Raw genomic sequence first — 16,927 nt, 5'->3', positions numbered from 1 at the left:
ACTAGATTTTTTGTTATAGTCACACAGGTTTTTTTTTTTTTTTTTTTAAATATTTTATTTATTTATTTGACAGAGAGAGACACAGCGAGGGAGAGAACACAAGCAGGGGGAGTGGGAGAGGGAGAAGCAGGCTTCCCGCCGAGCAGGGAGCCCGATGCGGGACTCGATCCCAGGACCCTGGGATCATGACCCGAGCCGAAGACAGACACTAAACGACTGAGCCACCCAGGCGCCCCTATAGTCACACAGGTCTTGAGGTTCTGCTCAATCTATTTCAGTCTGTTTTCTTCCTGTTCAGATTGGGTATTTTCCATTGTTGTGTCTTCCAGTTGATTTTTTTTCCTCTCTTGCCTCTGTTCTGCTCTTTTTTTTTTTTTTTTTAAGATTTTATTTATTTCAGAGAGAGAGAGGGAGAGAATGAGTTGGGGGGTTGGGGGGGAGGGGGGAGGGGCAGAGGGAGAGGGAGAAGCAGGCTCCCTGCTTAGCAGGGAGCCCGATGCAGGGCTCGATCCCAGGACTGTGGGACCATGACCCGAGCAGAAGGCATACGCTTAACCGACTGAACCACCCAGGCGCCCCTCTGTTCTGCTCTTGAGTGGGCCATCCATTGAGCTTTTTATTTTGGTTATATTTTTCTTTTCTCCTTTCCTTTCCTTTTCCCAGTTGTATTTTTCAATTATATGGTTTCCATTTGGTTCTTCCTTACATCTTCTATTTCTGGCTAAGACTTTATTTCTTTGCTGTGGCTTTCTATATTTTCATCTGTTTCAACCATATTTATAATTACTTATTGAAGGATTTTTACCATGGCTGCTTTAAAATCTTTGTCGGATAAACAAAAATACAAAGAAAACAAAACAAATCTTTGTCAGATAATAATAATGTCTCTGTTATCTTCGTGTTGTCATCTGTTGCCTGTCTTTTTCCTTTCACTTTGAGATCTACCTGGTTTGGGGTGTGATGAGAGATTTTTCAATCAAAACCTGGTTATTTGCATATTATGTTGAGACTGTGGATCTTATTTAAACTTTCTATTTTAGCTGGCTTTTTCTGACTCTTCCAGCAGGAAAGGGAAGAATGCTGCCTTGTTACTGCTAGGTGGAGATAGAAGTCTAGGTTTCCTACTTGGCCCCTGTTGGCACCTCAGGGTGGGGCACTTCTTTTTACAGCTGGGTGGGTGTGGGAGTTCTGGCGTCTCCACTGACCCCATAGGATAAGAGGGTGCTGGTTACCGGCTGTCAGGGATGAAAGTCCTAGTTCCCTACCTGGCCTTCTCTGACTCCACCCTGGCAGCATGTTGGGTGCCTTATTAGAGCCCTGCAAGGGTGGAAGTCTAAGCTCCCCTCTTGGTGTTTGCTGGTGTGGAGTGAGGCCCCAGTTTTGTTTTGTTTTTTTTTTTTATGGTGTATGCCTGGAGTAGAGTGTTTATTGTCTAAAAATTTTTTATTTTATTTTTTATTTTTTTTAAAAGATTTTATTTATTCATTTGAGACACAGAGATACAGAGAGAGAGAGCGAGCATGAGCAGGGAAAGAGGCAGAGGGAGAGGGAGAAGCAGGCTCCCCGCTGAGCCAGGAGCCCGACGCGGGGCTCGATCCCAGGACCCTGGGATCATGACCCGAGCCGAAGGCAGACGCTTAACCATCTGAGCCACCCAGGCGCCCCTATTGTCTAAAAATTTTTTATCTTTCTAAGCTGTCCCTTTCTTGGTCCTTTGTCTAGAGAACACAGGCTTTTGTTGGGCCTTCTTTCTGGTCTATGCTTGTTGGCGTTCCTGGATTGCCAGTTTCCTCAGCTCCAGGTCTGAGATATATCAGAAAGAAAATCCAAGGAACTCACCACCATGTCATTCCTCAAGTTCAAAGTCCCCTAGCCAGTCTCTCTTTTTCTCCAAACTTCCAGAGTCTTCTCATGTTTGCTTTAAAAATAACGTCTAGGGTTTTTGGCAGCTCTTTCTGCCCACGGGTCCTGTCCCCATGCCTTAATAAAACTACCTTTTTTGCACCAAAAATAAATAAATAAATAAATAAATAAATAAACAAACACCTGGGGTTTTTTGTTGCACGTTAGCAGGAAGAAGTTATATTTCTAATTCAGGCTTTTCCTGAACTCCAGACTAGTTCATCCAACATTTCCATTTGGATGCTAATAGGCACCTCAGTGTCACCATGTGCAAAAATGAACTCCTGGTCTTCCCCAATAACTGCTCCACGTACAGCCTTCTGCATCTCAGTTGGTGGCAACACCATCCTTCTAGTTGTTCAGCTCTAAAGCACAGGAGTCATCCTAGATTCCTCTCTCTCTCTCACTGTACATATCCCATCTGTTGAACAGCTAAGCTTGCTTTCAACATATCCCAAGTCTGTCCCTTCTTGTCCCTCCATTTGCATCCACATTGCTCCAGGTCACCTTCACCATGTAACGGTGAGAAGATTCTGATAATAACATGTCAATTCCATACCAATCCTCTTTGGCCCCCCATGTCACTGTGAGTCAGCTCCAGTGTCCTCTGGTCATGTGGGTCTCCTTGCTATTCCTCAGACATACTAGGTTTACATGTGCCCAGGTCATTTGGGGAAGTTATATTTTAAAAAGCCATTATTACTTGATTGACATTGTCTTAAATTTATTATTTTTAGAAAAATTGATGTCTTTCCAATGAAATCTTTCCTAACCAGCATGATGACTCGTTTTATTCATCTCTTTTTTTATCTCCCCTGGAGGTGCTTTAGAGCTTTATTTATGCAAATCCGATTACTGCTTGATGCACATATATTTTATTGCTATTTAGAATAGGATTCTTTCCCATTATTTTCAAATTTTTATTGCTAGTATGTAAGAAAATTGTTGGACTTATATATTTATTTCATGTTTCTCCTTGGGACTGTTAAAGCTTAACTCTCCAGCTTTAATTATTCTTTGGTTGATGCCTCTGTGTGTTATGATTCCTCTTCACTCTGTACTCGATGTGGATCTTGCATGGGGTTCTTTCTCTCAGATCTTTTCTGGGATTACCCCTGCCTGCCTTACTCAAGCTCTTGTTTCTTAGGCCCTGGGTCCCTGAGACTGGTATGGGGGCTTCTCCTTGGCCCTCCCCTGGCTCTGTAGAGGACCTCTATCCTGGCACTTAGAGCTCTGAACAGCCATTTCCTGCTCACTTTTCCTTAACCGAGCTTCATGATCAGTGAAAGCTTGGAATGGATTTGGTGCTCAATGGATATTCATTGAAGGAATGAGTGAATGACCGTCCAACTAGATTTACTGGGAATGCTCTTGTATTTGAGAGAGTTCCTCCACTTATTTTCCAACTCCTCTGTTGACCTTTTTCTTGTCAGTGTGTGCATACTTTGTGATATTTTCATTTAACCTTATTTCCTAGTGATTTCCACCAATATTCTATGTTCCAAATAACTACCAGTTTGACAGTGAAGTCTTTCATTGGTCTAATGCCTAATGACCACTCCCACACTCACCTTGTAATCTTCTGTAACCTGCTGAGTCTGTTGACTTGGATGTTGCTGCTACTGACTTGATGACTTTTTCCCTCCCTCTCAGATTCAGGCTTCTTCAGGAGAAACCAAGTACCATGGGGCCTTGGACTGTGCAAAGAAGCTATACCAGGAATCTGGGATCCGAGGCATCTACAAAGGGACAGTGCTCACCCTCATGCGAGGTAACCTTTTAGGTTCTCCACCTGAGGTCACCTTGTGGGGGGGCTCATCTGAGGTGGATTTGCCACTGAGGGTCTTACCTGGATCCCCAGATTAGCCTTGGCACTATACAAGCTACACTTCTGACAAGGCTGGCATGGTGTGTCCTGTTTTTTAGGCAGTCTCACCCCTGGCCAGCATGGACACCAATGAGGATGGGAGGACCTCTATCCTTCTGGCAGGCTGGCCCTCAAGGATGCAAGTCACTATTGTGGCAGTTACAGGGGAGTGGCAAGTAGACAGAAATCGTGGCTGGAGGGATGAGTGGGGGGGAAGAGTGACTAAGGACAGTGGGGCTCTCCCTGGTTTCGAGAGGCACGTCCTGCTGGGGAGGCAGTAGGAGAGGCAGACATAGCCTCACCCCTGTCCTGACATGGCAGCTTGGAGGAAGGCCAGAGGCTAGCTGTAGTTGTAACTTGGAGTGGGTGTGTCCATGGGGACCACTCAGAGGGGACTTTGAAGGTGAAATGATGTCATGTGTGTTTGTGCTCACTCTTACCAGTGCTTGCCCCAAAGCAGCATCTAATTACTGCAAAGTGATTACTGCACATAGGAGGTGCTGCTGAGGAACTTCCCAGGAAACCTTGAAAGGGCCAGTCCAAGTGTGGCTCTTCTAAGTTCTAGAAAGCCATGAGGATTTTATATCATTTAATTCACTTCTTTCTTGCCCCTAACAGATGTTCCAGCCAGCGGGATGTATTTCATGACATATGAGTGGCTGAAAAATATCCTCACACCAGAGGGAAAGAGGTAAGGAGACTAGAAGAACTCAGAGGCCACTTTGCTCGGTCATGGGTTGGTTGCCCTTTACTGTGAGTGGGTCTGAAGGTAGAGTGGGGCTTGCTTCTGGCTCCGTGTCCACTTTGCTCTCCTTGCTGCTGAAACCCAGCTAACACTGCTTACTCTGTACCTCGCCTGTTGGAGCAAGTATATGAAACAAGTTCATGAAACCCCCTCCAAGGAGTGGTGGCTGCCATGTCACAGGAGCCCTGGCCTTGGACCTCCTCCCTCTGGCCAGTTTCTCCCTCTCTCTAACTGCCCCATCTGCTGAGGGAGGGATGGTCTGAATGCCTCACTCACAGCCTTTGTCTGACTGGGGCTGTGGTTGGTATTGTGCAGTGTCAGTGAGCTCAGTGTGCCTCGGATCCTGGTGGCTGGGGGCATCGCAGGGATCTTCAACTGGGCTGTGGCAATCCCCCCGGACGTGCTCAAGTCCCGCTTCCAGACTGGTTAGTGGAGGGTAGTGGGGTAGATGTGGGTGGAGTGGGTACCAGAACTGGCTGCCCATGGGATGCAGAGCTCTTAGGGCCCTAGAGATACTCACTATCCACAGCAGCACCCAGCGTCTGTCTGACCATTTTCCCTTGCAGTCATTTGTGTTCTAGGAACCCTAGACTCATTCATTTCCTGTTGGCCAAAACACAAAATAAGTGAGATAAGCAGTCAAATCAACTCTGCTGCCTTCTCATGAGCAGAAGGACTATTATATTCTTCATTCTTCCTCTCCACTCCCTCAGCATCAGTAATCCAGACATTATGTCTGTTTGTCCCAAGGTGGTGAACTGTGTTGTCTGTGAACTGGTCCCAGATGACCTGGAGGGTGTCCTCTTCCTGATGCAGTGACTCTGCAGGAAGACTTGACTATAAAATTGTCTCCATGTGGGTCACCATAGGCAGGTCAGGAAGCTTCCTAAAGCCTTAACAGTTGGATTCCACCCGCAGCACCTCCTGGAAAATATCCTAATGGTTTCAGAGATGTGCTGAGAGAGCTGATCCAGAATGAAGGAGTCACATCCTTGTATAAGGGGTTCAATGCGGTGATGATCCGAGCCTTTCCAGCCAATGCGGTGAGTGGAAAACAGGGACTAGGCTTTCCCTTCAGGGCTTAGAGCAGGTTCCAAGGTCTAGGTGGGCTGACTTTTGCTTGTTCCTAGGATTGGATTGGTGGTTCAGTTTTCCCCAAATCCCACCCTTGGCCAGAGCCTCCTTATTTGCTTCTTTTCCTGAAGCTTCAGGAGGGGATGTCTTTGGGATTCTTTGAGGGGAGGGGCTTTTTTTTTTTTTTTAAGATTTTATTTATTCATTTGAGAGAGAGCGAGAAAGAGCACAAGCAGGGGGAGAGGCAGAGGGAGAGGGAGAAGCAGACGCCTTGCTGAGCTGGGAGCCCTACGTGGGGCTCGATCCCAGGATTTGGAGATCACAACCCGAGGCCAAGGCAGACACTCAACCATCTGAGCCACCCAGGCGCCCCATGAGAGGTGGGGTTTTGATCTCCTGACTAGGTCATCAGAAATGGATAGTTGTGAGACATGGATTTTCTTCCCCTCTCAGGAATACCAAAGCACAGCTTGATTCCCTGACCTGGGGTGGGAATGAAGTTGGGGAGAGGTTCTGATGAAGTTAGGGAAGGGTTCTGGTCCTGACAGGGTCAGCCAAGCATGGTGCTGGGGTCTCTGCGATAGTCACAACTCCTGCTAGCTTTTTTCTTCCTTCTAACCCCTTCTCAGGCCTGTTTCCTTGGCTTTGAAGTTGCCATGAAGTTCCTTAATTGGGCCACCCCCAACTTGTGAGGCTGAAGGCTGCTCAAGGCTTCTGGATGGTGGAGGCTATCACGAAGGAGGAGCGGTGGGCAGGACTAGGCAGTCCTAAAGGGCAAAGGGAGGGGAATGGTGGGATCAGAGCTCTGTACATGGACTTGTTGAGACCATTGCCTTAATGACATCTTCTACCTGGTACAACTTGGTGTGCCATTTTGAAACTTGAATTTACTCATGTCAATTTAAGGGATCTCAAGAGGATTTGGAGGTGGAGGAAGTAGCTTCTAGACCAGATACCACCTATGGTCAGAGAGCTATCTACTGGTTGACTACAGGCCCTACTACACCCAAAATACTACTCGAGAAAGAGGGAATTTCAGCTTCTCGCTGGAGACATGATGCATGTTTTCAACCAGCTGAACAAGAGCTGGTGTTTTCTTCGATCCCTACCCACCAGATTTCCAGGGTATCACTTAATCCTGGCCTGCACATGGGGATGTGGACTTCAGGTCCACATCTCTCTGTCCGGGTGGACTGAGCAAATGTGCCTAGGGACAGTTAGCCTGTTAACAGTCAGGTTGATTTTTCTTTTTAAATGCATACAAGCAATCAAAACTAAAACTACAGTAGCCTAATTTCCCAGGAGTAGATGGAGAGCTTTCCCTCCTACACAGCAAGAAGGGTTTTGAATTAACAGTCCTAGCCTGCTGAGATAAGTGACAAAGCCTGGGGTGTAGGAAAGGCTCTTTTCACACACTCTTTTCTCATGAGAGCGCCCTATTTTAACAGGAAACAATAAATATTGTTTCTAATTTTTGCACTGTGTGAAATTATTTTGATTCTGGGTCATTTCAGCAGGCAGCCTGTGGCCTTGGTGGAGGCTGTCAGGGATCTGGTATCCTTCTTTGGTGGCTTCAGGCAGGGGCTTCAGCAGGAGAAAGAGGAGGAAGTTTTGGCTAGTCCAGCCTTCCCTGACTGTCCTAGAAGCAACTGCCTGATGGGGAAGGGAAATGGGGTGGGGTGGGGGGGCTTGATTGCTAACTGTTCCCATAGTCCTCAGTATAAGCCGGCACCCTTCCCTTCATTCTTTCACCTCTCTGCCCTGAGCTAACAGAGATGATTGTTCTAAAAGCCAAAAGCAATCCTGACTTATCATATGAGTTTGGGGTCACTGTGATCTGATGTCACCAGCCAGGCTTTGCTAATTAGGCTATTCATGATGCCCAGGTACATCCAGAGGAGGTAAGGGAGACAAGTTAATTTGTCCTTGTCTGGTGGCTGGAGCTGGGCTTCTCTGGCATTGTCCCATCTGGCAGTCACAGAGTTCTGCTGGTACGTCCCACCTTGCTGCAACTGCACAGAGACCCTTGGACTTTGGCTTTAGCGCCATCACTCTGCATAAGGGGGTGAAGGGACAGGGACCCACCCCCATCTGGGAGTGGGCATGGCCAGCCCGGCAGGAAGCTGAAGATTTGGGGGTTTAAGGAAGGATACTTTATTCCTGGGAAGATATTTTTGGATGACCAGAAAGGAATTATAGTCACGTAAAAACAAAAAACATTGTTTAGAGATGAAAATTGTGTGCCCTCTGCCTAGGAAGATTAATTCAGTGTTCTGCCTGCCCCCTCATGCTGCAGGATGTCTTTATTTAATCTCTCACTGGTTTGGAGAAGGCCACATATGTGTTTCTTGAAGCTCTTCTTGGCAGCACCCTGTCCTTGAGATAATCCTGCAACCTCAGCTTTTGCCTGGAAGCCCCTGTGAGTGCATTTGCATTCCAGCCAAATGACAGCCATTCCCATGGCTCAGGATCACTTTTACAGTCTGTGCTTCTGGATAATTTGCCCTTTGAAACAGCTTCCATTTTAAAATGGAAAGTTTTGGTTCCTTGTTGTTAGTGGTGGTAGATTCTTCCACTCCTTTGGTTGTTCAATAGGTGTTAAGTCAAATAGGGAAGCCCCAGGAGACATATTTGTGAAGGGAGCAGAGCAGATGGTGAGTAACTCCCTCCTGGCTGGTACTTCCTTTTTATGATGCACTTTGAAATGCCACCTGTTCCTGATATATCTCTTCTGTCCCTGATGGGGGTAAGGGTGGGGGAAAGACTGGGGCCCTCCTCAGCAATTTCTCTGTCACAGACAGCATTAAGTAGAGAAGCCAGACAGCAGGTGTTAAAACAACCAGCCAGTGATAACAGCCTCACCCAGGCACAAAGAAGAGTATAACTGGGTCAAAGGTGAGGGGCAGACAGTGGGATGTTGCAACAAGCCTATTAGAAGCCACAGTAGTGCCATTTCTGCTGTAAGGTCATACCATCTCCACCCACAGTTCTTTCCCTACAGTTCTTTTGAGGCTGGAACCCCCTATGCCCTTTCTAAGCTTCCCATGGGTTCGTTCTTACTTCTTTATCCCCATGTCACTCAATGTTTAGTGGGTAGGGATTTTTACCCCCACTTTCAGATGTGGAAGCCAAGGCTCAGACAGGGTAAGCTGATCTGTCAAGATCATTGGCAGATTGATAATAGAGTGCAGGTAGTAGAGTGATGTCTGGGTGTCCACAGGCCTGAAGAAAGGCTTGTGATGCTATCAGAGGCTGTCCTGGGGCTGCTTGACCCAAGTTCCAGGAGGCCTGTCTGTACTACAGGGTCAAAGCCCAGCCACTGGCCTGTCAGTCAGGCCACAGGTAGCGCAGTCCCAATAGGCACTGGGAAAGCCCCAGGGCCAGGTGTTCCCTGAGGGCTCTCTTTTCTGCTTTCTCTGCTCTGGTGAGCATATAGGCCTGTGGCTCTCCAGCCAGGCTCTCCCTTGCTTCCCAGGTTCTGTCCTTGCTTTGAGGATCTCCGAGGCAGACCCAAGGTCCGCTGCAGAAACTGACACTTTCTTGGGATACAGTGTCCTGGGGAGGGGGTGGCTCACAGGTGCAGAAACAGGTGGCCTGGGAATTAACTGCTCCCTGGGGCATGGATGCTTGTTAAAATAGAGCAGACTTCCCGGACCAAAGGCAGTAGCCACATGAGGGAGGCATTATAGAGGCTGAAGGACAGCTTGGGTGATGACAGAGAAAACATAGCCCACTTCCCCAAGCCTTCCTGTCCAAGAGGCTCATAAACACTTCTAAGGCAAAACAGAAACTGAGGGGGGTAGATAACTAAATGAGCTGGAAGACTGGACCAGAGGGGCTGGGATGCAGGGGTGGTCAGATGACCAACAGGTTCCAGGAGACAGGTAGGGGACTGGAGTGGCTCAGAGATCCCCTTTGGGCAGAGAAGAGGGAGGTGTTGCTGCTTGGGCTGAGTCCACTCCCCCACCCCCAGTAGGCAGAGGGTATCACAGGGCAGAAGGCGTATAAACTGGGAGGTCTGGGCCAAGAGCAGGCTTCCAGAGGAGTCTGGGGAGTTTGGGTGTTTTCCTTCTTCCTGGAAAGAGAAATAAACCCTTTAAAATAATAAGCCTATCGAGAGTACATGAAATCCACTGTTTTTTTGGAAATAGTAGTTGGTACTCTACCCATGTTCATTTTCACCAGACCCACTGCTGTTGGGCAAAACATGTGCCCCACCTGTGTTACTATGATCCATAGTTGTAAACATCTCTGAGAATTGGCCCCATTGTGTTCATGTCTGCCCGTGGTTGGTGGTGTGGCAGTCTGTGTAAGATTTGACTGCCTGCTGGGTAGTGACTCCTAGGACTGGCGCTTGGAGCTGAGCACCTGTCAGTGCTCTGGGGCCTCCTCTTCTCTACTACAGTCTCTGTTTTTGCCTTTTTCCCCACCATCACTTACCGTTGGCAGCTGTTTCCCAGTTACCTGCTGCCTGTGGGTTTGGTTGCCACGGTAACCTCTAGTGGTAGAGCTGGACAGGCTTGAATGAAGGCACCTCCTAGGAGGGTAAGGGTAGAAGATGAGGGATTCAGGGCCCTGGTATTCTCTCTTGCTCTAAGGCACTCTTCTTTGGCCAGCTCAACTGGGCATTCATGGACGGCCCTTGGGACTCCATTTGCAACAGAAGGGCTTCCCAGAAGGGGCAGAGATGGATCCCTGCTCTTGGACCAGGTGCTAGGGAGGGGAGCGACGTAGGGCCTGGAGGCTGGCTGTCCGTCCTTACTCTCATGGTGGTCTGTGGAGACAGGTAAGGAATAGCTATGGGGTTCCTGCTTTCTGTGGCCCTCATTCCCTCCAGGTCCAAAGATGCTCTTTGAATGTCATGTTTGCTGGATGGATGGATGGCCAAGCCTTGGGGCAATTGACAGCAAACCAGTCTACTCCTGGCAGAGGCTGATGGAGGTTTCTTGGAGTGACTGGGAGAACCTGCCCACACCCAGCTCTGTCATCAGCCCTAGAGTAGCCTTCCTCTATCTTATTTTGTAACTGAGGTGAGAGTCCTAACCATACGGGCGCCTGTCCCTCTTTAAAACATATAAAACCTGAAGAATGAGCAAGCAAGGGAGTGGAGTTGTGAATTTGCCCTTCCAAAGGGTTGGTTGTAGGATTGTTTGAAGCAGGCAGATCCCCAGGTGTGGTGGGTGCAGTGGGAGTGACACCCAGGTTTTCTGGGTATGGTCTGATTCCTGGAAAACTTGGAAGGGTTGGTCTACTCAAGAGCAGATGAACCCTGTCCCATTAGCTTCTTACTGCCCATCCTTAGTGAAGTGTTCATAGGCTGAGATCAGAAACACACTTTAAAGAAAAGGATCCTGAGACAGGGGTCGGGAGAGCAGTTTCACTGACTCCACTTGCTACGTGGAAGCATTCATTCATTCATTAATTCATTCAGTAAACCTTCTCCAACAGTGTGTAGCAAGGAACCGACAGGAAACAAATTGGACACTATCCCTGCTCTCACAAAGTAAATTGTGCAAGACTCCCCTGGGGGGTCAAGGAACTTGTCCAGGGAGACACTGGTGTTTGGAATCACAGCCTCGCCTGGCCTAGAGCGTGGATGGCTTCTGTACCAGCGGGGATCGGTTGCTCCTATTTCCAGAAACTCAGTTTCCAGCAGCACTGAACTCCTGGGTGTGTGCCAAGCCAATATGAGAGGTGTTAGTGCTTATTTTAATTAATACTGGGTAATTACCAGGTGGAGCTTAACCATCCCAAATGCCTTGGAGGTTCCCAAGCCTAAAGGTCATCACTTTGTCTGGGCCTAGCAAGGAGAGGCAGGATTCTGTCCTATGCCCACTGGGACTTTCTTCAGCACTGTGACCCAGGACAATCACCTTTTTCTATTCCCTTCGATCTGGTGTGGGGGGAGGGGGCAACTTGGGAAATAGCCTAGCCTCTCCAGTTCACCTATGCCCCCTCCCTAGGGGCAAAGGTAACAGTGCCTTGTGGTCTGCTCAACACCACCAAATGGTGTGGGCCCAGGGTGGAGTGTGGGAGAAGAGGCTGGCAGAATCCTGGTGGGAGTGCTCAAGAGGAGGAAGAGACCCAGAGGTGGTTCCTGCTCTGCGCCTTATTCCAGTTTCTCAGGGTACATGTTTGGCCTAGTGACTCTTCCAGGCTTATTTCTCTGCCTGTGGCTCCCAAATTACTATATCACTGAAACTCCTACCATCTACCACGCCTTTCCCGTTTGACATATCACAGACCTCCTGCCAGACTTCTGAAGGTCCTATCGTCATGCCACCATTCCACCCCGGGACCAGGGTGGTCCTGACTTTTTACCAGCCCTTTGCTCTTGCTGTCCTCTATGTTCAGATAGCTTTCCTCAAGATTTTCCTGTAGTCGGATCCTGTCCAGGCCTCGGAGTCAGCCTGAATGTCACCCCCTAAAGTGGGCCCTCTTGCTCTCCACGACAGCCGGAACCACACTGAGGTTGTAATGTGTGTGCCAGGCGTCTGGCTATCTGGCTCTAGGCTGTGTCCCTGGAGCCTACCAAGTGCTGGCAAACAGGAGGCTCTTAGTGAATGTTGAAACAATATGTGAAAGGTCTTCAGGACTAGGTGGGAAGCACTGACGACTCCCTTCGGCCGGCAGATCTCTCATTCCCGCGACTCGACGCGGGACTGCACGGGACCGGCGGGCTGCCCAGAGGCGCACGCGCACTGGGGGCCGGCGGTCGGCGGGGGCGCGCACGCCCGCGGCCGCGTGCGTCACAACCCGGGCTCCTGCCCCGCCCGTCCCGCCTGCCCGCTCGTCGGTCCCCGCGGCGGCGGCGGCGGCGGCGGCGGCTGCCCAGTGACAGCGGAGGCGGCAGCAGGCCGGCCGTAGTAGCTTAGGGTCGTACGGCCTGGAAACGCACACCCGGCCGAAGGGCGGCGCCGCTCGAGGAAGGCCAGAGCCGGGTCGCGCGGGAGGAGACCTCGCGGGCGGGGCGCGGAGGCAGTGGCCGCCGGCGGCCCGGACCCGCCTGTCCTCGCGGCCGCCGCCGGCATGAGCCACATCCAGATCCCGCCGGGGCTCACGGAGCTGCTGCAGGGCTACACGGTGGAAGTGCTGCGGCAGCAGCCGCCCGACCTCGTCGACTTCGCGGTGGACTACTTCACCCGCCTGCGCGAGGCCCGCTCGCAACCCGCCAGCCCGCCCGCCGCCCCTCCTTCCGGCTCCCAGGGTCTGGAGCCCTGCCCTGGCCTGGTCGCCGACGCGAAGACGGACACCGAGTCGGAGGACGACGAGGACCTGGATGGTAGGCGGCGGGCTGGGCCGACGTTCGCGGTGGGGGGACGGAGGTGGCGGTACAGGGGTCTCCAGCGGCGGTCTAGAGGGGCTGCGGGGGCCGACCACACTGGGCCGGGACCTTGGAGCTCTCGAGCGGAGTTTGTCGGGGTTCCCCGAGCCGCGGGCGTGAGCCCCGCGTGCGCCACTTCCCGGCTGAGCTCGGCGGTCCTCCGAGCCCTGGAGCGCACCGAGTGAGTTGTCAGATTCAGCCCGGGAGAAAACGTGCGCGCCTTCGGCCCGCGTGGTGGCGCGGAGCCCACGTCGGCCTCGCCTCTGCTGGGGGACCCTTCGCCCGGTTTGGTTCCGAAGACAAGGAGGCTCACATCCACCGACTCGTCTTTAATAACCAGGACGGTAACTTTGTTTGGAAATCATTCATTTTGTGAAAAGTTATGGTGAAAACTTTAAGCATAGGCAAAAGTAGAGAGAGAAGAGGTGAAATGAACCCCTATATGTCATCATCTACATTCAACAGTTTAAATATCTGTCACAAATGTTTCATCTCTACTTTTTTTTCTTTGCTCAAGTATTTTAAAGCAGATCCCAGTCAGGTCATTTCACCTCTGCATAACTGGACGTGAATTTCTTAAAATATTCTTAGTATTTCTTGAAATTTCTTAAAATATTTCTTGAAATATATGTAATATATATTTCGACTTCGCTAAAACGATTGGATCAAACGATTGGTGAGGATAAACAGTTACTATCTTGTTTAGCATATAGGGTGCAGGAAAAAAAGACAAGGAACGCTTTCTATATCTGATTTAGGCAAGGTTGTCAAAAAACTCCATTTTCCTTGGTTGCTTCAACATAGGCTTTGTCAGTTTAACAATAGAATTATCCTACTTTGAGTCGCCAAAATTTAACAAAACAATGAAAACAGAGATAAAGTTAGAGACTTAGTGTTATTAGAGCATATGGGGGGGGGAAATAGTTCTGAGTCGAATCCACATTCAGGTCCGTTAGCAAGGAGTTAATTATCCGTCATTGCTGTTGGAGGTTGTAAGCTTCAGGTTGTGGACAACTTCCCATAGTTTATTCACCGCGAAGAGTAGAAATGGTTCTGTTTTCCTTTGACTTTTTGCCCATTAAATTATGAGATTTTCACCTTAAGCCTAGAAATCAAATTGTTATTTTCCAGATCTCTTCCACGGATTTGTTTTGTGGTCTAAGACAAGTGGTTAAACCTGTTTGATTTCAGATTCACTTATCTTTAAAATGGGGACAGTGACAATGATCTCCCAGGGATAAAGGTATCTCTAAAAGTTTTATTTTTTAGGAGTGACTCCTACATTTGTTTCACTGTCATATCTATAAACCACAAAGCTGTAACCTGCTTTGTGAAATTTTTATGTACACATTAGTATTTTAGAAATGAGTTTCAGATGAGTAAAATGGAATTTACAGGTTTTGTGTTATGTCTCCCTTCTTTGTCATCTTTGATATCTCTTTCAAAATTGAGTTGATTTTGATGAGTTGATGAGTTCAAAATTAAATCTTTGTAACCCTGTGCTTTATTTAATTGGCATGTAAATATTTGTTGTTTATATCTCTAATGTGGCTGTGCTACGTGTAATTATAGAAATCAACACAAGGTGAACTTCTGTTAACAGATAATAGACTAAAAATACATTGCACACAATGAGGTACCACTTCACACCCATGAGAATGGCTATTACGAAAAAAATTGCAAGTGTTGGTGAGAATGTAGACAATTGGGAGCCCTTGTTCATTGCTGTTGGGAATGTAAATGGTCTGGCTGCTGTGGAAAAACAGTTTGGTGGGTCCTCAAAAAATTAAACAAAGAATTACCTTATGATCGAGCACTTTCACTGCTATGTATATATCCCAAAGAATTGGGGAGTCATATATAACTAGTTACATGCCAGTGTTCATTGCAGCATTATTTACAATAGCCAAAAGGTAGAAACAACTCATGTCCCATCAGCAGATGAATGGATAAATAAATTGTGGTATATACATACTATGAAATACTATTCATCCTTTAAAAGGAATGAAATTCTAATACATGCTACAACATGGATGAACCATGAACACATTATGCTAGTGCAGTATGCCAGACACCAAAAGACAAATGTATGATTCCACTTGTATGAGGTACCTAGAATAGGTAAATTTCACAGAGACAGAAAGTAGGATAGAGGTTAGCTGGAGCTGGTAATAGGGTGTTATTGTTTAATGGGTGTGGAGTTTCTGTTTGGGATGATGAAAAAGTTCTGAAATTGGATAGGGGTGATGGTTGCACAACACTGTGGATGTACTTAATGCCATGAGTTGTACACTTAAATGGTTAAAATGGTAAGTTTTGGGGCCCCTGGGTGGCTCAGTTGGTTAAACGACTGCCTTCGGCTCTGGTCATGATCCCGGAGTCCCGGGCTCAAGTCCCACGTTGGGCTCCCTGTTCAGTGGGGAGTCTGCTTCTCCCTCTGACCCTCTCCCCTCTCATGCTGTCTCTCACTCTCTCTCACTCTCTCTCTCTCTCTCAAATAAATAAATAAAATCTTAAAATGGTAAGTTTTATGTGTATTTTATCACAATTTTTAAAAAGACAAGAAAAGAAATACGTTACATATCCAGTGATTAGGAACATTAGGGTAATAAGCCCACAATACCTAAAATAAGAACTAGGATATCTCGAGTTGGATCTGTATATAGCAAGGGAGATTATGTTTAGTATGGCTCACCACCAGTTCAGTTTATAAGATTGTATGCTATTTGAAACTCTCAAAAAAGTTATTAGCTGTTATTGGTTGTTTTAACAACAGTGTTTCAATGTCACACGGCACACCAAGTATGAAGTATTGTAATGCGTATTTAACTCTTGGGAAAGCCTGAAGACTTCAGACTTATTAATAAGTTACTGTAACTGTATCCTCACGAGAACAATAAATTGGCATCCAGACTTGATTCACTTCTGTACTTACCATAAAACATTTACATCTGTGGGTCTCCCAGCATATTTATATATATATGTATATGGAATACAATTCACATACTATATAATTCACCCATTTAAAGTGTTTAATTCAGTGGTTTTCCCCCCAGTGGTTTTATTAAAATCACAGATATGTGCAACCATCACCACAACCAATTTTAGGATAATCAATTTTCATCACCCCCAAAACAACCTCATACCCTAGCCATCAATGCCAACACCCGCATTCCCCTCTAATGTGCTTTCTGTCTATAGATTTGCCTATTGTGGACATTTCACATAAATGGAATCATACAGTATATGGTCTTTTGCTCTTAGCTTTTGCTTAGCATCATGTTTTCAAAGTTCATCAGTATTGTAGCATATATTAATATGTTACTCCTTTTTGTTGCTGAATACTATTCCATTGTATGGATATACCACATTTTGTTTATCCAGTCATCAGTTGATGGACATTTAGGTTGTTTTCACTTTTTAGCTATTATGAATAATGTTGCTTTGAATATTCATGTGTACAAGTTTTCATGTGGATGTATGTTTTCGTTTCTCTTTGGTATATATATGTAGGAGTATAATTGTTTGACCATGTGGTAACTCTTTGTTTAACCTTTTTTTTTTTTTTAAGATTTTATTTATTTGACAGACAGAGACATAGCAAGAGAGGGAACACAAGCAGGGGGAATGGGAGAGGGAGAAGCAAGCTTCCCGTGGAGCAGGGAGCCCGATGTGGGGCTTGATCCCAGTATGCTGAGATCATGACCTGAGCCGAAGGCAGATGCTTAATGACTGAGCCACCCAGGCATCCCTATGTTTAACCTTTTGAGTAACTGCCAGATTGCTTTCCAAAAGTGGCTGCACCGTTTTACATTCTAACCAGCTGTGTATTAAGGGTTCTAGGGGCGCCTGGGTCGTTCAGTTGGTTAAACGCCTGACTCTTTTTTTTTTTTTTGAGATTTTTTTTTTGAAGACTTTTTATTTATTTATTTGACACAGAGAGAGAGATAGAGAGAGAGCACAAGCAGGGGGAGTGGCAGGCAGGCAGAGGGAGAGGGAGAAGCAGGCTCCCCGC

The 16,927-nt window shown here is 47.5% G+C and overlaps 2 protein-coding genes across 2 annotated transcripts in view; both read left to right on the top strand.

Annotated features, from left to right (window-relative positions):
- The window catches only part of SLC25A20 (solute carrier family 25 member 20), a 28,210-nt gene extending 21,151 nt beyond the window's left edge, over positions 1-7,059 (top strand). Inside the window, exons 5-9 of the mRNA XM_032411241.1 lie at positions 3,556-3,673; positions 4,388-4,460; positions 4,830-4,939; positions 5,433-5,557; positions 6,218-7,059. Of these exons, the coding sequence (XP_032267132.1) occupies positions 3,556-3,673; positions 4,388-4,460; positions 4,830-4,939; positions 5,433-5,557; positions 6,218-6,280 (489 nt within the window). The 3' untranslated portion in view covers positions 6,281-7,059. The remainder of the gene's footprint in view (positions 1-3,555; positions 3,674-4,387; positions 4,461-4,829; positions 4,940-5,432; positions 5,558-6,217) is intronic.
- A 5,298-nt stretch (positions 7,060-12,357) lies between these two features.
- Positions 12,358-16,927, top strand: part of PRKAR2A (protein kinase cAMP-dependent type II regulatory subunit alpha) — a 111,578-nt gene continuing 107,008 nt past the window's right edge. The window contains exon 1 of the mRNA XM_032411240.1: positions 12,358-12,870. Coding sequence (XP_032267131.1) covers positions 12,618-12,870 — 253 coding nt within the window. The 5' untranslated portion in view covers positions 12,358-12,617. The remainder of the gene's footprint in view (positions 12,871-16,927) is intronic.

The sequence above is a fragment of the Phoca vitulina genome, unplaced genomic scaffold, assembly GCF_004348235.1.
Source record: "Phoca vitulina isolate PV1807 unplaced genomic scaffold, GSC_HSeal_1.0 scaffold13, whole genome shotgun sequence".
Lineage (NCBI taxonomy): Eukaryota > Metazoa > Chordata > Mammalia > Carnivora > Phocidae > Phoca > Phoca vitulina.
Note: the sequence above shows the minus strand (reverse complement) of the source record. Positions and strands in the feature narration are given on the sequence as shown.